General features: G+C 36.4%; 1 protein-coding gene across 1 annotated transcript in view; it reads right to left on the bottom strand.

Annotated features, from left to right (window-relative positions):
* Positions 1–27,790, bottom strand: part of LOC139739014 (extended synaptotagmin-2-like) — a 100,271-nt gene that overhangs the window by 38,863 nt on the left and 33,618 nt on the right. Inside the window, exons 7-12 of the mRNA XM_071649628.1 lie at positions 17,376–17,725; positions 14,103–14,144; positions 11,163–11,300; positions 7,829–7,905; positions 2,544–2,619; positions 1,923–2,012 (exon numbers count right to left, since the gene is read on the bottom strand). Coding sequence (XP_071505729.1) covers positions 1,923–2,012; positions 2,544–2,619; positions 7,829–7,905; positions 11,163–11,300; positions 14,103–14,144; positions 17,376–17,725 — 773 coding nt within the window. The remainder of the gene's footprint in view (positions 1–1,922; positions 2,013–2,543; positions 2,620–7,828; positions 7,906–11,162; positions 11,301–14,102; positions 14,145–17,375; positions 17,726–27,790) is intronic.

The following is a 27,790-nucleotide window of genomic DNA, read 5'->3' on the forward strand; positions in this document are numbered from 1 at the left end:
TACAAGTCTTCTATGTAATGAAGTTGCTATTGAAATGACATTTTGCATAGCAGTCATACCAAAATGCATGGCAAATCGCTATGCGATATCAGGAAAATTATGTCTTGCAATGCTATTAAGCTTCAAGATAGCATTCTGCATTTTGTTGTATTAATACATAATGAATAAAAGTATATTTTTATACAATGAAGAGTCAGTACTTCTCCTTTTCTGCTGTGACAAGTCCAAAATGACCCAGATATCAAATCCATGGAACACAGTGAGATAATACTGTCAAACTGATAGCTCAAAAACCATGGCATTATACACATCCAACAATAGCTTCAGCCTACAGATTCACTTTAAGGCTATCTGCACCATACAGTGTACATTCTACACTGATACCTGAAGAAAACAAAACATTGAATGATATGGAAATACGGTGCAAGCCACTGCCCGCCCAACCAGAAACATCTTACACTAAATCTCTGGAGATTCTGAGGATAGAAGTTAATAACAATATCTTTGAAAAGAGCAGTCTGAAGAAGAAAAAAAGAAAGAAAAAACTGCATGATATCTTATAGGTCTCTGCAAGGAAAGGATTTTGATTTTGCTACATATGACAGTGATACAAATACACACTACTCATAGACACTAATTATGCATTTTCTCAAAAACTCCCACTGATTCCACAAGCGGACAACATTTGTGCCATCATGTGCCCAGATTGATGCTCAGTAATGATACATCTCTCCATCAAATCTAAAAACACAGAGCAATGTATATTTGCCTCCAGCATGCACCCTATCCAAGCTATGCCATTGATAATACATGTTACGTACAATACTTCATAGGTATGTGTCTTTTAACCCGTTGAGGACGATTTGATTTTGCTACAACACGCATTTCCCATAGACACCTGCCCGAGTATACTCGGGACTCGTCCTCAACGGGTTAAGCAAAAGCAGGCAAACTAAAGTCTCCATTAGCAGTCCCCTTTCAAGTTTATGAAATATATGTCATTGAAAACCATGGGCCCGTTGCATAAAACTCCAACCGGATTTTTTTCCGGTTGGAAGCTCCCAACCAGAGTTTTTATGCAACGGATTTTACATTCTTAGGTTAGCAACCTTAAAATATTCAGGTTGGGCAAATCCCAACCTGAATTTTTTAAGGTTGCTAAAAAAGTTTTATGCAACAGGACCCATATCTCATATTTTCATCCCTGGATTATACTGGTAAGAAAAAAGAGGTTACACATTGTACTATAATCCACAGACAAGGCTGCCTGTGAGTCAATTGAACAAGGGACACATTCTGACATTCTACAAACTACTCTTCAATGTGAAAACATTCACCACAATCAGGTCATGTCTAAACTGACAGTCATTAGTCCCTGATGGTAAGCCTCAATAACCACACACTTCCTGTCTTGATGGTGTTCAATGCCCATGTTAATATTTGGAAGATTGCCGGTAAAAAGAAAAAAAAATGAGAGACCTTGCTTTTCTTTTTACCCTGTTTTGAGCAGAATTTTGAATCTCCTTGAGGAGGTTTAAATACCTGCTTGAAAAAGCGGTCTCTCGTCTGTTTATACTGTGCGAGCTGATTTTGCTGAAAGCAGGCCCTTCACTTAAAGTGAAACCTGTAAGAAACTATTCATGCAAATATCAAAACAAACATTTATTAATGACACATACCTTGTCTTTCTAATTAAATGAGCGTCATGTGCAAGTGGTACCGAGCAGACCTCATGATTTTCCAATTTAATATCTTATCATGTCTGAATATTCAAGCTACCAGCAATAGAGTCTACGAATCAAAGGTATGGAATGTGACTACATGTAGGTAAGGTTACAAACAGGTGGAGATGCACCTGTATGTAGAAGTGAAAGTTTTGCAATGAAATGGATACTAATACAGCCAACCATAGAACTTCTTACCGGTCTGTTGAGGAAGTAGATGGACAGGCCACCAATCAGAGGCATTTTATTGACAAGAGGCCTCATCTCTACCCTCAGGTTGCCATGGAGCTGTGTCAATAAAGGAGATGATCACATGTCAGCAACACTCTATGTACACTTGAATGTCAATGTGCCCTGGATCGACATTGAAAACACCATGAACACAGTTTGACAGTGTAACATGATAAGAAGTTCTTCTCTAAAACCAAGGCAGACATTGCGTCTTGCACAGAATTTTCTGATGAAGGATCATGTTTGGGAAGATCAAGTTTTGTCATCATGATTGTGCTTCAAGTTGGTATTGTTGATTTTTGTTTCTTTGTTTATTGGGATGCTTCTTTTGGGAGGGAAAAGGAATCATGGGGGGGGGGGTATATTCATTTACATGAATAAATCTTGTTTGTACCTCTTAAAACCAAAGCAGGACCGCTGTTATAATTCAATATGTACAAATTTTATATTCCCTACGAACCAAAATTTCATTGTCATTGACATGGTATACAAACAAGTTGCTGTCAAAGATAATAATAGAGGGTAATTAACACTTTGTGTTGGTGTGAAACATAAGAAAATACTAATCTACTGAGTGATGAGGGTTACCTGTAGATCTTGGATGCCAGCTTTGAGTCTTTTCACTGTCTTCACACTGATCTCAATGTCACAGTCTCCAGCATAGCTACAGCAAATAGATTTAATAGGATATGGTTCAGTCAGATGTGCAACAAGAGACAAAATACTATAAAACCTAAACAAACGTGACACAATCAGAGGGATGTAGCATTCATCACAACTAACTGGTTCATTGCATGACGTCTTTAAGAAACATGATATAACTGCTGCAGATGTGGCTGTGCTTTTAGAATGGATTATACATAAAATACATTTTGTACCTACATCATTTTACACACAATACTCCCTCTTTGTATGCCACAGCCATACAGCTGTACCTTCAGCTCAGTAAACATGGTGTCAGGTTTGCATCATTTACTTTAAAAATGCCTGCATGTATATCATATGTTACATGTATCTACTGGCTGTTGTGGTATGCAAGGACCGATTTATACTGGAACACCATACATAACTGTGTAGTATACTGGAACGCCTTACATGACTGTGTACTACTGTAACTTGGGCAATGCCCAGCTGCCTTCCCCCATGCATTAATAATAAGGCACACAAGCCATTTATTTAATTATACAGCACATTACGAGACTCTGTATTGTCTGTTCATCTTATCCCTCCTATTTCCACACAGCCTCAATTGTATTCTCAGGAAAAGTGACAAAGAGTACAATATTGACTGAAATCAAGTCATGCTCAAATGTCAGGCGAGAGACAATATTCCCAAAACACCCCCCGTGTTCCAGGTGCGGTCTTTTGTGCCATTCTTCACTTTTCCTGTAGGCGTAATCACACAGGGCTGTCATACATGACTTCACCGTGGCAACAAGGGGCTAAACAACAAGAGGCAGTCTACACAAAATGGTTTTCACAATGAGTGTGGGAACTGAGTGGTTAGATAAATGGCACAGCAACCAGAAAATTGTCTTCAAAAGTAGTTGCAGCACAAAATCATTTATCAATGTATGTATCTTACTAGAAACAAAGAAAGAGAAATGAAATCAACAAGCCAAGTTTTGAGGGTTCTGAAATAAAAGACAACATGGTGTCATTTATTAAAGAATCATTGTCTTTGGCAAAGGTGTGTAATATGCCATAGATCAAGTGCTGTCTAAAAAAAAAAGCTAGTACTGTGGAAATTAACAATTTATACAAAATCACATACAGTAGAAATATCATAGAACCTATGCATTTGCAACCAAATGAAATAAAGAAATGAATCTGTTGAGGTTTAATACAGTTAACAGATAAAAGATTTAGAAACACTTGATGCTCATGAACATTAATTTTGTAAGTCTCCAAACTTTGAAGGAAGCAGACCTAACCAGAAGAGGAAGGAAAAGAAAAACTTGAAATCTTAAAACCACAAAGATATACATTGTACATTTTATGAACAGCTTTTGTACAAGTATAATGGCTAATGATGTATGTGAAATGTGCATCAGCTGCTGTACTTTGCAGTTTAGCAACTTGTAAACATTGATGACTGTGACACACTGACAAACCTCTATAAATCTAAACTGAATTGAAGAAAGTATGTCAGCATGTACCTTGCTATTAATCACTGCTAAGAAGCTAGAAAGTGCAAACATGAATTTCAAGATAATTTCTATCCAACAAAGTCTGAAGTAATTACACTATTTCAACCATTTCCTCTTATGAGCATACCATTCCCAATGCCCCTTGTTTAAAGACAAATTCAATGCCCATATTGCTGTACAATGCAACATATTGTATCATGTAGCTTTTATACTCAGTGAAAGCCATGCATAGTACATGCATGCTCTAAAAAAAGGGGGGACATTATTGTACCCTAAGTGGCCTAATACTGCAATAAAACATTTCATTCAGTTTATTATTTTTTTTTATTTTTTTTTATTTTTTTTTTCTTTTTGCTGTTAATAGCATGCTCAACTCTGTTTCTTTGGTCATTGAGTTTTGTTTATTGTATGTCCAATTCACGGATACATGTATTAGGCATCAAATGGCACACAACCTGCATATTACCGACAGCTTACCATTGTGTGCTTTATACTTTGTATTCAGTTTGTTTCGGGCCAATAACTTTGGGTAATATTCAGTCAATAACAAGTGTGCTTTTGAAAAAATAATCCATTCAAATTATGCATAACCAATAGTTCTGATTACTATGCTCCTGTTAAGGCTGGCTGAAAGTAACGTGAAGTAATGGAGAATCTAACTTTTAACAAAAATTTGAGTAGTAAGTACTACAGCTTTGAATAGACATGATGTTCATGTTTCTAACAACTGCATGGCCTATCAGAGTGATTATCAAAAAGAATATAAAATGGGCTCAATATTGCCTCATGCCTTCATGCAGTAATCATTTCAACACCTAAATAGCCTTTGTCAGATTTGAAAATGAAGACAACTGTAAAAAAAGCATACATTCACCCCTTCAACACGTGGTATACTCTTAGACCTTTGTATACTGTAATAAGATGTAACATTTTTTTGCCTCTGGCATCACAACCTTCCACTGAATATGTGTAACCATGAACTATTCAGCTCAATGAGCTAATGGTGATAAACGGGCATTCTGCATCACTGCTCATGCACTTTGGGGGCTTTTGTTGTTGTTTTTCTCTGCAGGATGCGAGTTCAGTCTCTTTGTAGTGACAGACTGACAACCATCTGTGCTTCATGTTCACAAGCATCAGAATATTGGCTGGATCTACGTACAGGCATATCTTGCTTTGACAGCGTTTGAAGCTGTGCTGTCATAAATGGAAAATTTCAGTGACAACCCTATGACCTCAATGATGGGATGGAGCTGAGTAACACCCTACAAGTATACTCCATTCACATTTTCATTTCAAATACAAAAAGTGTAGCATCAACATCTTTTATAAATACAGGTATTCATGCTTCCAGTACCAGTCAGCCTCAATAGACTCTAGATAGTCCTTGGCATAATAAATTCATAAATATACTTTTAATTCACAGTCAAATCAACTTTGTAGAACATGCATGAAAAAATATGATAGTAAAGGAGCTCATATGGTTCTTTCACAGTTGTTACCTTGCATAATGTACATGTAATGTCATCAATACAGGGAGCACTGCTTTGGATTAGCAAGAGGACTTGAAATGTTCTTTTACACATTTCCATGACAATTTCCATATTGTTCATTTGCATTATTTTGAACATTATATTCTCTGATGTCCCTGCAATGTCCTCATTAAAACATGCCCACTAGTTTGAAGCAGTCAGCTACCACATGCCATCCTAGTTCAAGGATCATTTGAATGGTCCTTGCAGCAAATCTACATCCCCCGATTACACATAAAGATGTCTCCATTTATTTGAGTGAGACAAGTCAGCAGACATGTCAACACTGCACAGATAATGTAACATGCTGTAACGATGTAGCTTAACACATTCTTTCTAGCCGCAGACTGATTTGAAATGTTCCCTGGGATGCCAAGCACCCAAGAAACCCAATCCTTATCAAATATCAGAGCATGAATCATTCTGCAATCGAATGATCCACTACAAAGGATGCTCTCCATATTACCCCTTTCCTCAACATCATCTCCATACCCCCTCCCCCCACCTTCCCCCACTCATAGATGTACAGCTGTATCAGGTGGGGTGGGTACAAAGTGGCAGACAAGGGTTATGGTACAGAACTGTAAGCCAGAGCCCCTTGATCTCTCTTACTCACTGCTAATAAATGCCACTCTATCCTTCTGCTAGCTCACTATGCCACCATCTGGACATTGTGAATGGAGCACAAACTTTTCTACTCAAATTGATGAAATTCTATGCATCCATTTGTTTTTCTTGTAACTGATGGACAAATTGCCCTACATCGACATGAATAGGTTCGAATCCTGCACGAGTCTGTGCCCATGATTTCTTTTGTCACAATGTGGCTACTACTACGAACACTGATCAATTCAGTGTTTATTTAGGTCGATACATGGCAATTTGTCAATCATTTGCAAAGTTTTTTAGTTCCTTTACTGTCAGATTCCACGCATGTGTCTCTACCTACTAAAACAAGAACCACTAAAAACTAGCCATAATGTACCAAAAAAATTGTTTATATTGCCAGCTATATTTACTGTACAAAGTTGAAACATTATTCAACTTTGTCCCAGAATTCTTGGAATGACATGGGCAGTACTAGTATGTTTCTCATGTTCTTATAAGTGAATACAAGGTATAAAGGAATATCTGCTTGACAACACTGAAGCTGAAAATGTCACCATGTCAACAGTTTCTTTGCCTCTATCCTTCTCTCTTTCCTTTTTTATCCCTTCCTCACTCCTTTTTTTTTTGTTCTTTTCCTTTCCTCTCTCTCCTCTATTTCTTCCTATCTTCTTTCTTTTTCTTTATTTTTCTCCCTCTCCCTTCTACATATCTTTCTTTCTCTAAGTTTTCTCTATTCTTCTCAAATCATTCAACAAATGTTCACTAATCAACAAGAACACACTCTTACCAAGTTCAGGTTATGATAGCAAATTATCACTTGAGGTCTTCCTTAAATTTATTCTGCATTTAGGAAACTGCCCAAAAGAAGTGATAACTAAGTAATAATTGGTGGCATCCTCACCAGTATCAATAAACAAAACAAAAAAAGGAGTTTGATTTTTGTTTCATGTGCTGCTGTGGAATCTTGCCACTGCTTCTGGCATTCAATCTTTACACATCATGTCTTGTACAAAATGCATGCAAAGCATTGATGGCAATTCTACCTAACTTGAGGTTACTTTATATCAGAGTTTCTGTGTAGGCCTACTGTGTATCCACTCAATAATCTGGAAGACATTTATATGCACATACAGTATGACACATGTCAACAGGCTGAATTAGGTTTGCATTCCATCCAACAAAACAAACCCACTGCGGTTCTCTTTTGCTTACCTACCTGTTTCTTTGTTTTAAAAAATAGCATCACATTTGGTTTGGCGGCAAGTAGAGATCACAAGAGTAATAGTTGACTAATGAGAGACTGACGAAGTAACCATTACCCGTTTTCTCTCTTTATCAAGGTATCAACCTTGGTGACTGTGCATTATCAGCCTGCCCACACCACACATTGAACCTTCACTATTCTACCACAATATCATCAGTGAGACAGCAGGGAACCAATACCATACAAAGTTTACGGAGTTAGTTTATTCTTCTGATTATTATTTCAATGTCGATTGGTATAATAAACAAGAGAGCAACAGTGGAACACATGAATCACATCAACAGTTATAAAATGAATGACATAATGTTTTTCACTTACAAGATCTCAAGGTCTAGGATCATTTCATCTCTGCCCACATGTTCTGTGTACACCTTGACTCCTCCAATTCTGGGTGGCTACATAAAGAGAAAAATAGGTGCAAGAAATGATAAGATTTCAGGCTAGGTCTTCATTCTTTCAACAGATGTTAAACTCATTACATTTGAGACAGGATATACAGCTGTATTGGAAAACATTGACAAGTGGTAAGAAATGTGTTACAATGTAATAAAGAATGTATAATGTGTCAAAAAAAATAACGATACGATTAATTCCTCTTTCTGAGTGCTTTAAAGATGTATGTTTTGATACGTAAGTAATTAGAAATTCAAATCGTTGGAAATACAGAAATGGTCAACACAGATCAACAAATGAGCAATGCATGAATATTGCCATTCTGATTCAAAGGTATGCTGCACATTGAAAGCCTCTGTCCAGTCATTTATATGACTAGTCAATGATAACATTATAAATGTCTCAAAAAGAGTGCAGTGAAAAATTGGCATTAAATATTGTATTCATGATTATTTACACTATGAGGGTTTTTCTTAACTCTTTATGTGCCACGTTCGCATGTCCGACTCAGTCGACGGCGTGCCAACTTCGCATATTCTGCTCAACAAACAAAGCCGCCAAGACCGATCGATAAACCGCTAATTACTGCTAATCCCACGGCACAATGAAAACGTTTCTTGTGCTTTTGTTCCTCTCATATACGGCTTGCATTCTATGTGGTGATCGACTATCGAGCGATGTTCCCAACTAGATTCGCTCATACATTCTAAGTTTCTGTAACGGTTTTATGTGCAAAAGTCATGCCTTTACAGTAGTGTAGCATTTGGTTATTCAAAAGAAAAATGGAAAATAGGGTCATCATACAATTTGTATCGAAACAAAGCTTGGCATTCCTCTTTAACTTTGCCTACTATTATGCCCATCTTAACAGAAATTTGTAGAAGTTATACAAATTGGAAAAACAAAATTCTTTCTCAAAGCATGACGACCTTCATGTCTCAGAATAACGTGGCACACAGGGGGTTTCCACCATGGCACGTAAAGAGTTAAGATTCGGTTGAGTCTGAAGCAAAAGACTAGGAGCCAAGTTGCCTGAAATCACACAGGTCATAGACTAGACACAGATGGTGATATCACATAATGGAATCTTGATGACACACTCTTTGTTGTTGCGACGGCCAAGACTCCCGCCTGTAAAATATTAAGGTCACAGGGATCTGAACATGCAATGCATCGTGGCAAGTTAAAAATAATCTATACTTATCACTGAAATTACATGCCTTGGGTAATGACGTGAATCATGTGCGTGCAAACATGATCAACTAAAGTCATGGGAAGAGTGCGATGATTGCCCAATCTGAATTTGACTCTGCTGTTTTTGTTTTATTTTTTCTCCATTTCTCTTTGTAAACCCAACCCTTGTTACTGTCCTTAAATGTGAGAGTCCAAATGCAAAGCATCACAGTGTGAAATGTCTACAGGCTCACTGCAGCACAAACTGACAACACAAGCACTGTAAAAGATCAAAACATTTCATGCAAATTTGAATACAGCTGTAGCTACCGACACACTTGAACTTTCTAGAGTAACTTGAGATGATGACTCAAAGCAACTCAAATAAAAAAAAAAAAAAATGTAACACCTATAGATTCACATGTAACACACTAATCACCATTGAATTTCAAGTTTTTACAGGAAGAAGGGAAGTCAAGTGAATTAGCACCTGTACTGTGAAAGACAGTGTGGGTCTAATGAACAGAAGATATAGTGGGGACTCATTGTAGGTTACAATGACAACTCTTCCAAAAAACATTGCCTTCATGGTTCAACAATTAATGGCTAATTCCATGAAGACTGAGTTTTAATTTTAATTAGTAGAGCTGTTCTTTATAAATGACAAAACAACTGGAAGAAGGCCTCTTCAGAAAACCAAAAATACTGGTAATATTTTTATTCATTTCTTTGCTGATTGTATGGAGGATACAGCTTGAGCTGATATTTCATGTAGACATGCTTGTTCAGACTCTAGACGAGTTCTTCACGCAAGTTAATTTGAAAAGTGAAGCGTGATGGGAGACAGATCTCCAAAAAGATACAATATTTTCTACCACTCTACTACATATTGTCTGTAAAACTCTGGCAGTTGCACCAACTCCCTTGTTCTAGCTATTAAAGCTAAAAGCTTTTGGCTAATATTGCACTTATCTCTTATTTCTTTTGAGGCTATTTTCCTCTTTTGTCTGTGTTTGTTTGTGATCGTTTGTTGTTGTTGTTTTCCGAGGGGGGAGGGAGGAGCTGGGGTGTCACTAATGCACTAATGACTACCTCTACCGGTAAGCTAGACAGGGTCAAGACAGATGACTCATTGGTAGTGAAGCCAGGATGATTTACAAGGAACGGAGAAATGACAGCAGAAAATGAAAATAGATATTGCAGAGCTATCGTCCCAGCTCAGGTATGAGATGCCTAGTACAGGGCTACAGATTTATCTACCAAGAAGACACGGCCAAAATAGTACAAAGTGAGTATTAGGCAACAACTCTTCATCATTTTGATGACGAAATTTATGGACTCTTTGAATAGATTCTTTGATATGTTCATTTAGCTATAAAACTGAATTCACTTCAACAGATACTTCTATTGTTCATCTGAAATGCACTTGTTTAAAAGTTCCTGGTAGCTGGCTCTAAATATTTGATAGCTCATCACATAATGCTTGTGGGAGAATGTAGAAAAAAAAAACTCCTCAACAGTACCAGCATTTCACAATATCACCAGGATCCTAGAAACTACATAGTAATGTAACATTCAACTGCTCTTTGCAAGTAGGAAATTTATACACTCAAGCTCATTAATTCTAAATGATGGCACTCTTGTGCCAAGAAACCTTCACCTTGCATTGTGATGTGTTTATACCAATGGTAATATATTGAAGCTTTGGCAAGCTGAAGATATACTAGCTGTATGGTTTGTATCACATACACAACCTTCAATATATATGTGTAGGCTATATCTATGGTCTTATTTATATATTCAAAGTACAGTGTATAAACACCGTACCTTTTAAGACTGCTTATAACAAACATTGAGTAAAAACAGATGAATGTCCTCAAACAACCATGACTTTTCTACCAACAAAATGTCACGGAAAACACACACTCACACACAAACTGAAAGCATCCATCTGCAAATTCACCATACCCGTAGCAATTTCAAAAGCTGCTATGTTTTGCAGCATTTGATTACCACACCCAAGTGCCTGATTTCATTGGCCTACAGATCTGCATATGGGACGAGTGATATCTAATAAAATACTTACATATCTCCCCAGTCGGATCTTCTCAAAGCGGAATGACTTCAGGTAGGATGGTAGGTTGTCTTGGACGGCTGGTTCCACAGAGGTCCGCAAGAGATCTTCTACATACCCTTCCACATAGGGCCAGAGGTGCTTCACAATCTACACAAAAGAAACAGTATGTGAAGAAAATTGCACTTACTCAAATGAGATTTTGCAATGCATTACTTACATCGCTATGTGTTTTGATATAGAGCAATTAACTGCACACATTCAGCTACACCCCTGACAAAGTATGTGAAGGCAGAATGCTTCCAGTATCAATACATAAAGTAACCAAATTATGTTATATATTATAGATAATCATTTGAAATCTATCTTGCATTATACTACTGGTAATTTGCCCCACAACAAAGCTAGGATGTTATGGAAAGGCCAGCATGTACTTTTCTAGCACTGCACAAGGAGCTATACTCACATGCACAGTTGTAGGCCTACATGTCTAATGCCATCATAGATCTAGCATGTCATTTTCATGCAAGTTATCACAGTGATCAGAAATAATTCTGCACATACAAATGAACAGAACGACAAACAAAAGTTGTTGACTGCCTTCACCATAACCACTGTGCGGGGCGCATGAAAGAATTCTAAAAAAAAAAAGAAATGTGTATGATACTGCACAGTAGACTACTTGATAGTAAAATTGTCATTGTATTCTGTGCACTGATGAGCAAGATTTGTCAAAGATATAGTTTGACCTTACAAATTAAAATTAATTCTGAATAATCATCCCCTACTTTTATTCAAAGACTACAAATTGATAGCCAATTCAAAAATATATGTGTTTCAGGTTACAATACTTCTAAAGTGGACACATACTAATAGTGCTTGATCATATACATTGTATGCAAACAATGTATACATAGTATTTCATTGTGAGTTACCTTCTACACTGGTCATGTACTTTATTTTAGTAGAAAATAAAGTAGGTATGTTGTGGTGCATTGCAGTTTACTCCTTTTCTATGTCACTAAGGTACACCTTTAAACCTACTATTAGAATGAAAACAGTGAAGATGGCTTTGATCTCACTGTGCCCAGAATTCATTCCAATCTACAATGTACTCTCATTCAGAGGCATAGTACACTCAATTTGAACCCATGACTGAAGTTGGTCGTGCCTGGTCATGCTTGCCCATCTGGCCAATTCATTTGGTTCTCAGCCGGCCTTTGGGCCTTTGACACTGGCACCAGTCTTGGTTGTGAGACTCTCGCATCAGCAACAATTATCAGTCATGGCCAATAGGAATCAGTTGGTCACAGTATGACTATTGTGGCCATCAGATATCCTGGGAAGCAAAGCACTCATGTCCGCTGAAGCCACGTCCTAAGAAACTACAGTATGCTTGACAGCTGAGGAAATATTGACTTCTGAAGCATTTTGTCAACATTTCTCCAGGACTAACACATACCACATGTTTGTCTGCAGTGTAAGATATGATGACAAGATCAGTGATTCAGGTACTTTATGCCATTCATAGCAAAGAATTCTTTTTTCTATTATTGTCCAGCAACAGCACCAATGACCAGCAGCCCCTCCCCCCCCCCCCCCACCTTCAAAAGCATTTCATGCTAATGGCTGACATATTCTGTAGCATTAATCATTCTTCAGCACGAGCCATTTCAACTACCAGGTTGTTATTATACCGGTAATCTATTTTCTGGACTTGAGCCATTGAACTCTCGGTGGTACTGTGTAATGTAGCAAGCGGTAGAGCTGTACTGTGATTATGGCCCTTTGTAAAAAGGTCCAGTAATTTACAGACGGCAGGACTACACTACTGTAGTACTGAAGCAATGCTTGGACCCACTTACACTTTGTAATGCAATATTTGACAATGTATGCTTGTGTTTTCAATCAATATCATCCTTACCTTCAATCAAATCTAACAGCTATTACACATTATTTGCCTCCATGGCTTATGCATTACAGATGACGTCCAACATTTGTCTCTGTATCTATAGTCAGTATTACATGTAACACAATTTTCCCTTGCAGACCACTGTACTACTAAGCATCATGTATTTAAGGGCAATCTGCCCTCCTTTGAAGTGTGTGCACAGGAGTAATTTGTCAGGATGGCCACTTCTCAGTTGATACTACTGAAACCATGATGACAGGGACAGTCTCATACACTCAGTATACAGGGCATACCTGTGCATACACATGATCTGTACATAAGTTAGGAAAACAGTTAATAGTGCACATTAGGAGGCAACATGACAGCCCTCATCAACTCAAGGTGTGCATCACTCGATAATGAGGAATTAAGACATTCTGAGAGCTGACATAACAATCGAGACAGTAACATCATCCATGGCATTTTAACAATTCGTGGAAAGCTGTACAAATGTATTCTGCAAGGACACAAAGTTCTGTTAATTTAAGACCTTTCCACACTCATTTCCAATCGTTTTTACCACCTCTTGCCAGTTTTAAGATTTTTCTAAGAGGACACTCCCTTCTCTCATTTTCACTTCTAAAAGAACAGGTCCAACTGGTAAAATTTGTCTGTCATTGTTTGTCCTTCTTCCTTGTCAAACTGAATATTAAAAGCCACTTGAACTTTCTTTAATACTAGTAAAAGCCATAACCATGACCTCTGACACATCAAGCTCATTTACACACAGTGTACATTATGTAGAATTCTTTGCAAGTCTGGATTAACATTCCCATGTACCAAATTTTTGTTTAATTTTGAAGGTCCACAGTTTTGACTCATTGATGAAATTGTACAAGTACATAAAATATAACAATTTCCTATTGTCCTCATGCAGATTTAAGAAAAAAAAAATTGAAATAAAATTTGAACAGCTGATGAGCAAAATTTTCTGAGGACATCAACATGATTATGAACCACTTTTTTGTGTGAATCTAAGCATCCATGAATTATATTCTCACCTTGTTCAGCCATTCTGCCCTTTCTGTGTCTGGGAAATACACCTGCAGCAAAGAAATAAGGTTGAATGAAGTTCATTAGTTATCTACAGAACAGTGTACATTGAAGATTGATACAAGATATGACAGTGTCAATGAGCACATCAATCATTTTGATCACATCATACACAAAAATCATAGAATGTTAGAAATGTATTATTAGAGTATTTGTTTAAAGTAACTCTTCATTCTGGAGTAGACAATGATATCTGAAAATCAGTAAAAAGAAAAAGCAGGGGGTAAAGCTATAAAGAAATTAGCTAAAGAATTAGTTCAAATAAAATTCAGGAACATATTCATGAACAGCAGTGCATCATACAAATTTTAGCACCTTGTACAATTGTACATGTATGGCTAGCTGGGTCATGTGACTGAATGTGTACTATTGGTAACCCTGATTTGTTTTTCAAATTCAAGGACCAGAAACTTTTGAATATATTCTCTTAAATATAGGATGTAATACATTGTAGATCCAACATGTGCCCTAGATAGAAACCTTGCATTAATAAAGCAAGTTAACTTGAAATAAAAACACAAAGAGCAACATGCCATCAATCCTACTCTGATAACAACTTTGGACACACACTACACTGTACTGACATGTGTACATACCTACAGTACTTTAGGACCTGTGCCTAGTGAATTGCAAATTGAATGATTCTTCAATGAATTTTCATCTCAGGTTTGGTTTTACAGCAATATCTGCTGATTACACTTCCATTGTGCTTCCCTGCTCTTTTTGAGGTAACTTCTCTCTAACTAAATCACACTACTTTTTTTTTTTCATCAAGGAGCATGAAAGACTCAAAATCAGTAAATTGATCGTTTTAAAGTAACAAACAAACAAACAAACAAACAAAGGGAGGATACTGAGTAATTGTACCAGTCTGTAAGTAGAGTCAAAAGTAGAGCACAGAATTTAGTCATGAAAGAAATAAGCTTCCTCTTCTGAAGACTATTCTTACAAAGTACAAGCCAAAATACAAACTAATCCCATTGATGATCAACAAAGCATGAGCGGACAGTTAGAAGGGCTTGGCAGAGGTATTGATTCTGAGGCATTGAGGGATATGCTTCAAAGAATACCTTCTCATCTAATGAATAAAAAATTCTCATCAGGCTCATTTGAATGAAACGCCTCCAGATAAAATAGCCTAGAATGGTAAACATCCACATCTAGGAGGATTACAATCATGGTAAGTTTCAAGTAGGCCTATTAAATCATTAGAACAATACACTTGAAGAAACATTGGAATACTAAAAAAAAGTAACTTCTGTGACACTTTAAAATTCATTAGAAAGAGAAACAGAAATGGGAGTAATTTTCAATGGTTTCTGATGGAAACAAATCATTGAATACAAAAATTCACTCCTTAAAATGGTTACCAATTGTATGCTTCATGTAGAGTATTTCAGGAACATCAAATTCGTGGCATTCATATATATTGATAATGTTTAACAATGATGTTATGATTACATACTATTTCAATAAATAGTCAACTTAATGAATTGGACACTGCCTTTGTAAAAAAAAAGCTACTCCCACTAACTTATCCCACTATATATATACCTAAAAAAAAAGCAGTTTGCCAGAACGAAACACCATTTAACATTTTGTAGAGCAAGAAACAGAGAAACCACTTTAAAAATAATACAACCATCATGATTGATATCAAAAGAAACTGTTTGATATGTGAGATGAGAAATTGCAGTTTTAAGGTTACCAAGGAGTTCTGTTGACTCACAAGCTCGGTTCTAACCACAAATGATGATACACATAGAAAGACACTGTACAGGCTGCCTATATCTGGTTTATTCAAGGCTCTCTGCAGCCACAAGCACACCATCCTTGCATGGAAACTCATCACTTACAAATATTTTGCTCAATGAGATCAAATATAAAATGAATGCTTCATTGTCAGAAAGCATGGAATGTAACACACTTGCTTACATTTCAACAGTGTCAAACCTTGACATTGTGCATGCACCATCAATCGGGGGGAAAAAATGGCCATATCACTGCTCACATCAGAGGAACACAAATTCAACACATAAGATGCTTCTCTGCTTCTGGTTGTGTGCTTGCATGATACACATTTTCATTATGTATAAACTAAGAGGTAAAAACTGAGATAGTTAAATTGCATCCACCAGCTGATTTATCCCATGATAAGCATCCAATTGCATCATTCGCATGTTAATTGACATCTAATCACAAATCCAGTCTTTACAAAGAATACACAGCGCTCTTTGCATAATATGCCAAAATGATATTTCTTGTCAACTTCACATTTACTGAGCACTGCAACTGAATCACTTTCTTCGAGTCTATTTTCTAGAAATGTCAGACTGATGACAGGTGTGTTTTGAATGATTTCTGAGCATGAAATTCCTCTCACCATTTTTTTTTCAAGGATGATTGTTGTAAAAAGTATCCATAATAGTACTTTGTGTCACTATATCCATGGACCTACATCACAAAGTAGGTCCATGCTATATTGCACCAGTCTACATGTAGTTGGTCATTGCATTGCATTACAAAAATTCTCCTTGGTTTGTGAAATGGGTGTTCATCATTTAAGAAAAAAACAAACAAACATACACCTAAAAGCAAAAGGAGTAAAAGTAACGAATTACTAGACAATATACAACAGGTTGAACAGTTGACAAATACAGTAAGGAGGTAACCCAGGTTAGCAATACACTAATAGCCAATCAGGGTTTAGTTTGAAACTTTGATGTTGGTTTTGTTTAACATAACCTCATTCAAGCCTCAGACAGTCAAAGATGCGATGTCATCTATTATCATTAAACCACTGATTGAATTACAATTAGCATTTCTGTTCTTGCTCCTTGATTTTGCATGGAATTATTAATAGATCTACTTAGCTAGACATGAGCACATATCAATCTAATTAAAGAAATCTATTGTTCACTTTTTATGAAACTAGTGGATCTGCAGGTCTAACTGTTAGACAGTGAAAGGATTCACCTGAATAGCAATAAAAAAGGGTGTCTATTAAAGTATACATCTCTCCATAAGAGTCCATCTCTTGTCAGACTTTGGTCTATCCACTATTCACTGACAAACAGGACTATTAGTATTGTCTAGAAATCTACAGCACTGCCACTGTCTAAACTACTTAGTAGTAGAACTTAGAAGCATTGACGTGTTTCTTCACTATTCTTCACGGCTTATTTTTCATGTATGATATGAGTGAAAGGGTGATGTCTTACCCATGATGGCAGATCTCGAACCACTCCAACGATGCTCTCTCGTTCATTCCTCACTGCATGCCTCGCCAGAGCGGTGGTAACGGCTTTGCGGCGGCTGGCCCGCTCTCTCCACACGCTGACAACAACGACGAGAAGAAGCCATAGCACGCTGAATCCGAGATACCCAGCAAGCCAGACAATCAGTAAAATGATCAGAGTGAAGCTGTGCTTCTTTACAGCAGTAAACAGATCATGCTTTGGTTCCTCAGCGAAGACTTCATCTGTGGCTTCCTTGTTCATCTCTTCCCCACCTTCAGAACCTCCTCTGGACACCATCCTGAAGCAAAAATTCCGTAGGGTATCTACCGCATCTGCGAACAGCACAGACCCGAACAACACACAAAAGATACGGAGTGAGTGGATACAACACTTACAACGCGAACAGTGATGTATGCACTGCGCGCGTATGGCTAGCCTGAGAGTATGCAATGATGAGGAGTGCAAAACGGTTTGGTTGTAATCGATAGTAACTGTCCGATCCGATCCGACTAGATCCCCATAAAACGAGTTGGGATTAGAATATAACGGACAATGCGACGCGGGCTCAGAGTATAAAAATGCCAGTGTCAAGAGAATCTCTTTGATATTGAAAAAGAATTGGGATAATCCCCGTACAGCACTAGTACTGAGTCAAAGTGATAGACCAGCCGCATTGCGACTGTCAATTAAAATTGTAAGCAAACACACACCTAGGCCTACCTGAAGAGCTCTACAATAGCTACTGTTTGTGTTTGAAAAGGAAGAGGCACCGTTGCACTTCACATCACTGGGGAGCGTTGCTCAAGTGAGGTGTAACATCCAGGGTGTGGTTTTTGTATCGCAGGAGTAACTTGTGATTTGGCCAAAAGGTGTATGTCTGAAAAATATCACATTTTTGGTTTTTACCATTTGAGGGGTTTTCGATGCCGATATTTTCATGTGACTAACTTTCGTAAGTCATCGAGCCTTTGTTTCCGAGATATTTGGGGCTATCTCTGTATCATTTTATCAGTTTTCCTGCTTTAATAAATTGGCAAAAAAGTGCATCTCTATACATTTCTCATGGTGTATGTGAAGATACACCTTTCTGCCAAAACAGCGTGGGTTGTGCACAGTCCCTGTAAAAGTGGTTTGGCAAAAAGGTGTATGTCTCTAAAAGTGCTAATTCTGAAGTATTTTTTTTAAAGTTTGATGCAAGAAAATTATCAGGAAAGGAAATTTGAAGTGTATACTACATACTGGAATTAAATCCCTGAGCGCAGCACAGTTTAGATGGCTTCTACTGTCAAGGAAACTGCCAAAACTTTAAAGTCGATTTTTCTCGGCTTTGTTGTTGCTGTAAAACGCCAGACATAAGGGCCTACACCTTTTTGCCAAAACACGACAGAGGGTTGTGCCGGGGGCGTGTGATATGCTGGTGTGCTAGTTAGCGTGTTTAATATCATTATTTTTTTAATTATTATCATTATTATTATTATTACTATTACTAGTATCATTATTATTATCATTATCAATATTTGTTTACCGTCTGTTGGAACGCGTGGGTTTTGATCTGCCAAAAACGACGTATAGGACCTAATATTTTACCATTCCAACCACCACGAAATCTCCGTTCATCGCGAACTCGCAAAGATTACAGGTACCTCGAACTAACAAGCTTATATAGTTGGGGGACCGTTCTTTTTCATAAATAAACTGGGTCCAAAACTTTAGAATAGCCTATCTCTTCGACAAGCATATTCTATTGTATGCTTTTAAAAAGAACCAATACCTATATACCTTTTTCAATTTAAATTGACAATTGTTTACCTGTATGTATTATGTATGTTGTTTGTTTTTTGTTCTTATCTTCACTGTGATAATCTGTTAACGTGACACATATAGGCCTAATAGTATATGTAGGCCTATATATACTCTGTTCTATCTTTTTAGGTAGAATGAGCGCTTTATAAGAGTCTCTCTATCATTATTAGTATTATTATTATTATTATCATTATTATTATTATTATTATCATTATTATTATCATCAATATTATCATTATTATAATCATCATCATCATCATCATCATCATCATAACACTCCAAGAAAACATCCTGGGATGAATACCATTTTACTTATTTGTGATAATATTGTTTTTTCGTAGATGACATGCAGTTGAGCCACTTTCAAACACGCCCAGGGCCCAGTCCCTCTTGTGAGCTCTGGCCAGTAAGCAAACAGTGTCATGAAGGGGATATTATATGACCTATAGCCAAGCAGGAGACAAACTAACAAGTCCTCCACCATTACAATTTAGCAGTGAGTGTAATAAAAGTCTCATTTTGAGTTATCCTGTTAATTGATTCATAAGGCGTCTTTTAAAATCCTACGAAATGAATTGTATGGGCAGACACTAATCGAGGAGATGACGACAAAATAGATTTTGATGTGAAGAAGAGACGATTATTATTCATGTTCGGTCTGCACATGTAGTCACATTTCGATCATGATTATTCTCACTGACGTTGCACCCTGAAGAATTAAACGCTTTATCACAAGAGAAGACACGGATCTATATCTTCTTCTTTAAGTCTGCCTCCTTCAATAGGCTGAAGATGATTCTTATATGTATAAGAATATATATATATATATATATATATATATATATATATATATATATCAGGGCTCGACACTAACGGTGGCCCGGTGGCCCGGGGCCACCAAAAACGCACGTCGGGCCACCACAATTTTAGAAATGAAGAATTTGGTGGCCTGATCGGGCCACCAAAAAAGGTCGGATGTTTGCCTTTGGGCCACCAAAAATAAAAGCTAGTGTGGAGCCCTGTTATGTATATATATATATATATTATATATTAAGCAATAATAATGTCGCAACAGAGGAATGCATTAAATGCCAATCTTGATTTTAATGAATAATCCGAATTTTCGAGGATCCTTCCTCTTCATCAGGGATGGATGACTCAGTGCAAATGAATCACTGTGAAAATTCATTCACACTGTGTCTGTTCGGGGGGGGGGGGGGGGAGAAATGAAGCAATATGAAACTCATGATTCCAGTTTACATTATTACGTAATACAAACACACAATAACGAGTATGTTTGCAGGTAAATCCACCCCTTCATTATTAGCCAACACATATTATACGAAAGGAAAAGTTATATTCATTGCTAAAAAATGATTACTCAATATACCCAGCATGGAGCACGTGTGGACGCAAACACATTATTACGTAATACAAACACACAATAACGAGTATGTTTGCAGTTAAATCCACCCCTTCATTAATAGCCTACACATATTATACGAAAGGAAAAGTTATATTCATTGCTAAAAAATGATTACTCAATATACCCAGCATGGAGCACGTGTGGACGCAAACACATTATTACGTAATACAAACACACAATAACGAGCATGTTTGCAGCTAAATCCACCCCTTCATTATTAGCCAACACATATTATACGAAAGGAAAAGTTATATTTATTGCTAAAGATTATGATTACTCAATATACCCAGCATGGAGCACGTGTGGACGCAAATACATTGTGAAGATATTGCTAGTTATCCAGATACAATCAAACAATCAATCAAACAATGCAGTCTATATCAAACTTAAACTTTTCGATCTTTTTTGCCAGTGTAACCGCCGCAGCTGTAGGAGCGATAAAGTCGGGAGTAGATTATGAAATAGGATGATAAGGATATATATCGCGTTTATCTTACATCCCATAGAAGAGAAACTAAAGCAATAAAACTTCAGTTGGCGAGGGACAGGTCTTATTGAGGGTCATTCGTACAATAGTTTTAAGATTTATTGTCAATGCCACGTTGATAAGATCATAAGGCAAAGGGGCTGTCTTTACAGTCCTCATTTTCATATCGTTCTCAACAATATGAAGATGTATTTGATTTATGAATGCGGAAATGAAAAATGAATATCCATATATTGATGCAATTTGAGATGTAATAATTGGTAAGCTTGACTTTTGAAATGTGAACTTCATTAATATGTTAACAAAAATATATCAATTCCATATTCACGTTTATGAATTAATATGAATTAATAAATCAATAATTATATCGTTATTCATAAACCCACTTCATATTTCATATCTATTGTTTGGAGGACAATACCAGTAAATTGTTCGATAACAAAGACCACATTATGACCATGCAGACAGTCCGTTACTCTATATTATACTGTCATCACGACACAGATACTCAGAAATGACGGAAACTGCTCCCGCCGTTTTAAAGTTTTGGTTCAGTTTTCCTCACGTTTATGTAGCATTTATGGGCCCTACATACTTTCAAAACCATCACGCGTGTTTTCACCACATCAGATGAATTCCAAGAGTTGAGCATGCATTGATCACTGGCATTATCCCTGTCTGTGAAAGCTTTCGATGCAAACACAAGGTCAGAGCTTGCTGGAGATAAGCTTCGAGGATCCACCGCCATACAGACTGCCCTGAATACTTATAGTAAACAATAATATGAACGGAGAGGTCGCTGTTGACTGATCGCGCAAGGGCAAAATAGTGTTGGGATGGTGGAAGCAAAGGGATTTGATCCTCTTTGGGAAAATTCAACAGGTTAAAGTATTTGCTATATCTAAACTATTATACGTCTCTTCAATAATGTCAGTACCTCGATGGGTTTTCAGAGAGGTGGAAACGATTTGTTTTAATTTTATTTGGAACGGTCGTGACAAAATAAAGAGAAACTTACTATACACGAATTATGATAATGGGGGAATGAAAATGCTGAATTTTAGGTACATGGTGTATGCCCAGCGCGTAATGTGGATTAAGAGACTTTTTAGTGGTGATAAGATTATGAAGTGGAAACAGTTTTTTTGAATATGTATTTAAGAACGTAGGAGGGAGATTAATTTTTCATTGCAGTTATGATCCCCGGTTATTAAATATTAAATCGCCGAATTTGTATTTAGAATTTTTAGATATATGGAATTATTTGAAAAGAAAGAATGTTATTGTTAAAGAAACGCACAATGAATATCAAATTATTTTTAATAACACTTTTATTTCTAGGTAGGAATTTTTCTTTTGACGAAAAATTATTTAACGCTAAAGTTTTTCAAATTAAACATGTTATTGACGCTGGTGGAAAAATTAGATCAGGGGCGCATTTTGTAAGAAAGGAATTAAATGTATATAGACGATTTAATTTCTCTTTATGAATTGTACAATAAATTTCCAGCAGAGTGGATGGTGGCGAGAATAGGTAATGTGAGGGATTATATTTTGAATGATAGCCCTGTTGATGTTTTTGAAATTAGTCTTAATATTAACAAAAAAAGCGTACCCCTTAGTGTCAGTATCTTCAAAAATGATTTAAAATATTTTTATTGGTACAATTGAAGATTCTTTCCTTTCCAAACACCCAGAAGTATTAGCTTTAAACATGGATAGATCGGCAACTGCAGTTTGTTTCTCTATTCCTAGAATTTCAACACTAAACTGGAAGCTGAGATAATTCCAGTATAAGCTTCTGCATAATGTAATTTTTTGTAATAATAAACTTCACCAGTTTGGAATAACACATTCAAATCTGTGCTCCTTTTGTAGGGAAAAGGTCGAAACATATCATATATTTTATGACTGTCCTCTAATTTATCGAATATGGAACGAGGTAGGAAATAAACTAAAATTTCCTCAGTTTATTAATATAAATTGGCTGGATGTTTTACTTGGATTCAGGGAAAATATCAAACTTAATGCCTTGTTGAATCATGTATTAATTTTGATTAAGCATATGATTTATACTAATCGTAAAATTGGAAGAGCTCCAACCTGTGAAGAAATATGTAGGGCAATTGCCACCTCAAAACAGTTTGAATACGAAAAAGCAACATTAAAGGATAAATTGACATTACACTACGCGAAATGGGAAAACTATACTAAAAATACCGGGTTTAACTATTGCATCTTGTTAAGATATATCTTTTGTATTTACCTCAGCGAATCTAGAATGATTCGAATCTCTTGTGTTTTCAGCTTTGCCCGCTCCACTTGTTTATTTTCTCTGATCCTCATATCATTAAAACTTAATCAAATATTATTTGATTATGAATCTCCACTTCCATAAGACCCTGCGAGATATTAGTCATTATGATGTTCATTATTGGTGAATAGGATACATCTTAAAGATTTTGAAAGTCCATCACCTCATACGTTTTTTTGTATTAATTTTGTTTTAGACAAAATCTTTATTCAGACTGGTGACTCCTTTCCTCGAGTAGGAAGGCTGAGTGTCTTAGAATTATGTATATTCCATTTCTGATGTATGAGGTGTTTATTGTACATTCATGAATCATGTCAAATGTGACAATTTATGTATGTTTCATTTATACTTCTTTGCACACAACCTTTTGTTTTCCGTTAAACATAATTGTGTTATAGTTATATTTTGTGTCATTACAATGTAACAATTTCATTTGATTTGTCTGAATAAAGGCTATAAAAAGCGTCCAAAAAAAGTGTGCACAATGCAGGTTTCGGGCCAGTCTGATATTTTGGGTGAACGATCTTCCACCACCATGTCCCAAATAACTGTATTACCTTCAAATGATGAAAGCTTAAACTATAAAGATGGAGAAATAACAGTTAACTGTTTACCATTTAGATTTTATTCATCGTAATGCCGTGAGCTGCTTGCTGTTGATCCAACTCGGACAGTATAGTAATGTAACATACGATGATACGAGAAAGTATTAAAGTTTATCACCTGATACAGAAGAGACTCATAATGTAAGCTATTGATGGCCCTCGTCCTGTTGATATTCCGACAATTATTTCTTAAGCTGAGTTTTCACCCTGACAAGATATGTGTAACTGTTGAGACCTCTTCATTTTACACTAAATGTCAGAGAAACCATAAACATGATCACACACTGTGAAACTAAGCTTTCTTACCACTTCGAATTCGCCTTGCCATTGTCGCAGCCGAAATGCTTGCCACCGTGTGCACCACCTCTCGCACGTCTTTTCCGACGGCAAATTCCAATATTCTGCCTTTGAAAGTCTTCATGCTATCTTATTTCTTCAATGACAATGTTTCTTTCCTTTGTAGCCACGAAAAGCCTCAAAAGGCTAATCTTATATGGAAGATTCAATTCTCTGGTATGATAGACAGACTAAACGCATCATATCAATTCTACAGCGATGAGGAAGTTGATAAGGAAATATTTTTTTCACACACTTCCGCGATCATACTTTCGGCTGATATTAATGTTGAGTATTCGATTGCAGTTAGTTCAGATGTCTTTTGTGTCGTGGTGGGAGGATGAGTATGAACATGTTTGTTTGAGTGTGTTTATTTTCATTTTGTTGTTGTTGCTGCTACTGTTGTTACTATTTTCTTGGGCGTGGTCGTATTGCGAAAGAGAAAACGTGACCAGGAAAGGAGGTTGAGGGCACAAGAAAAACGCGTATTGGTGTTTAAGTAAAAAACTAAAGGAAGTGTGACATTCAACGAAAATCAACCAAGGCAAGCACATAATGAGATTAGTAGTGAGTCCCTTTTTAATCAGAGTTGAGTGAAAACACTGACGCAATTTTAACCAAAGTGTTTGATGCAACCTTGTTTCATAGTGTTAGTGTATAGCGTACTAAAGAGATTCTGACTGCAAACACGATTGTGCTGAAGCTGTGTGATGACGAATAATCATTTTGGTATTTTGAGAAAATCTGGTTCTGACATATTGAACTATTGGGTGATTTGTTAAATGTGTTTCAGTGCGAGGTGTTCTTTATATATTTTTATCTTTCTTTAATTTTTCATTACTTATAAAGGTATCATGTGTGTGAATATGTCTTCGTCGTTCAACATTAATAAATTGCTTGTATTTAAATATTTGTTTTGTCTCGGAAGTTCTTGTTTTGTGCGTGTGTGTATGTATGTGTGTGTGCGTGTGTGTATGTATGTGTGTTTGTGTGTGTGTTGTTTTGGTGCCAATCTTGCATGCCCGCACATTTTTTTGAGATCTTTACACATTATGAGAAAGAAAGCGAAAGTTAAAAATGATTCAATTGGAAAGTAAAAGCAACAAAACAGACTTTATTAGTCAATACAGTGTAATACGCAGCTCGTTCATTGTACGTTTGAATAATGATAATTGTAGAACAATGGCAATTTCACAATACGTCAGGATGTGTAGCATTGCTTGAAGTGAAAAGGACTATGATTTTAGTGCTGAAAAATGCGAGACTTTCTTGCTTGATGTGATAAAAGCTGTAATGGCAATTCCAAATCAGATCTTTATAATTTTGCATTAATCCGGGTAGTTGCATATTGTATTATTATTGACAATTTGTTCTGATGCAATCGTTCTTATCTGATGGTGGCTCAATGCAATCGATGATAATTCGCGTAATGGTTACAAATGTTCACATGCATTATCAGATATTTATGTTTGTCATTTTTCCTCATTTTTTTTCGTCTAGAACACTCCCCCCCCCCCCCCAACAAAAAAAAACCAAAAAAAAATGAATTCCAGTATCGCCTCTCACTTACTTTGGACAGTTGGAAGAAGATGCAACTGTTTTCAGACAAAATGTTGCTGACGAAGTGTATAAATGAGGGAGGGAGTAATCTATAACGAGATGTCGTAAAATGATATAGAAAGACAACACTATCAGTTGCATAGACGTGATGTATACTTAAGAAAGGTTATTATAATCTGGCGAACCTCGTTATGATGAATAACAACACAAAGAGATCTCATTATTGCGAAAAGAGTTTTCCAATGTAGTAATTATTGGCATGCATGGATTTATGGCAAAACTCGTTCGATACTTCGCTGGACCAACACTTTGAATTCACTTTCACGTGAGCTGAAAGCTCAGGCTCCATAACGTCTTTTAGGAGTAATCTAAACTCCTATTTGTTTCACAGTGCGTTTTGAAGACAGACTTTCTTGTCTTCTTTTTTGTATTCTTCTTTTACTGTATATGTATTTTCAGTCTGTTTGCTTTGGTGTAAAGCGCTTTGAACATTCAATCAGAATGGAAAATGGCGCTAGAGAAATTGTATGTATGTATTATTATTATCATCATTATCATTATTATCATTATTATTATCATTATTATCATTATTATTCTTATTATTATTATTATTATTATTATTATTATTATTATTATTATTATTATTATTATCATTATTATCATCATCATCATCATCACTATTATCATCATTATTATATTAGTATTATTAGTATTATTATTTTATAGCGAACTAATTTCGGAAACACACGAGATTTCCTTATCATGTCCCTTATTTGCTTTCTTCGTTTCAACGAGGGGGGATACTCGACTTCCTAATAAAGGTCTACATGTACCTTCTTCGCAGACTCACGTCTATAGGTAGGCACCTTGAATACAAACATAACGACGCACGTCTCACTTCATTACACACATGGTCACAAAGAGGAGGCCTGGGGTATTAGCATGGTGTAACACTCGCTGTGTAATGTACCGGGGAGTGGCAACTCTACGTAATCCATGCAAACAACAAATATTATTTGATTTGCATAGAATGTCTAACATTCCTCTATACTTTGAAGTCATGCTCGGTGCCGCTTTAACTCTCATACGAAATTTAGAGAAGAAAACAAGTTTAAATTTCATTGAATTACAAGCTGTTTCGATGTTAACAGTGAATGAAATACTATATTTTGTTTAGAACAGTTTAAGAAAGAATTCCAAGTTACATACTTTTATTATTTCTGTTCTCGTTGTGCAAATTGAGGTTTTCTTTATTTTCCATGATGAGAACATTTGCGGGTAAATGTCGATTTCCTCTAAAATCAATGTGATACTAAGTATCCTCATAGCTATAATTCTTGCGGTCTACACCATGAACTGTGTTTTAAACAGGCCATTGATTCCCCGTATCTGACTTCTATAATTCTCAAGCTGACGTACAACTCTGGCGGCTTTTGAGCTGACTTCGTTTACAAGATTGATCTTACCAGAAATACACAATGCTGGAAAACTTGCATGAAATTGTGTTTCTATATACTCGCAGCATAATGTCCCTGTCAGCAGAAGGAATTTAGGTCAGTCTGGTTCATTTGTTAACTGTATATCGATGATATGTGGATACAAAAGGTCGGCTTGTTTTGTCATTTTGTTTGTTTTCAATGGAAGAGCATGTAGCAAAAATACAATGAAATAACAAAAAAAAAACTCTCCCCCTCTCTCTCTTTCTCTCGGTCAATATTCAACGAGGTTATATCAGGGGGCGAAGAAAATAGATATATATTTTTTTTCATCACAATGAAATAAATATCAGCTCTAATTCACCGATGGTCGTCCGAGAGAATGGGATGACTGCGTCCCAAGGATTAACTATACATGACGCCAGCACTA

This window comes from Diadema antillarum, unplaced genomic scaffold (genome assembly GCF_040938485.1).
Source record: "Diadema antillarum isolate AM-2024a unplaced genomic scaffold, OU_Dant_1.0 seq00000779_RagTag, whole genome shotgun sequence".
NCBI lineage: Eukaryota > Metazoa > Echinodermata > Echinoidea > Diadematoida > Diadematidae > Diadema > Diadema antillarum.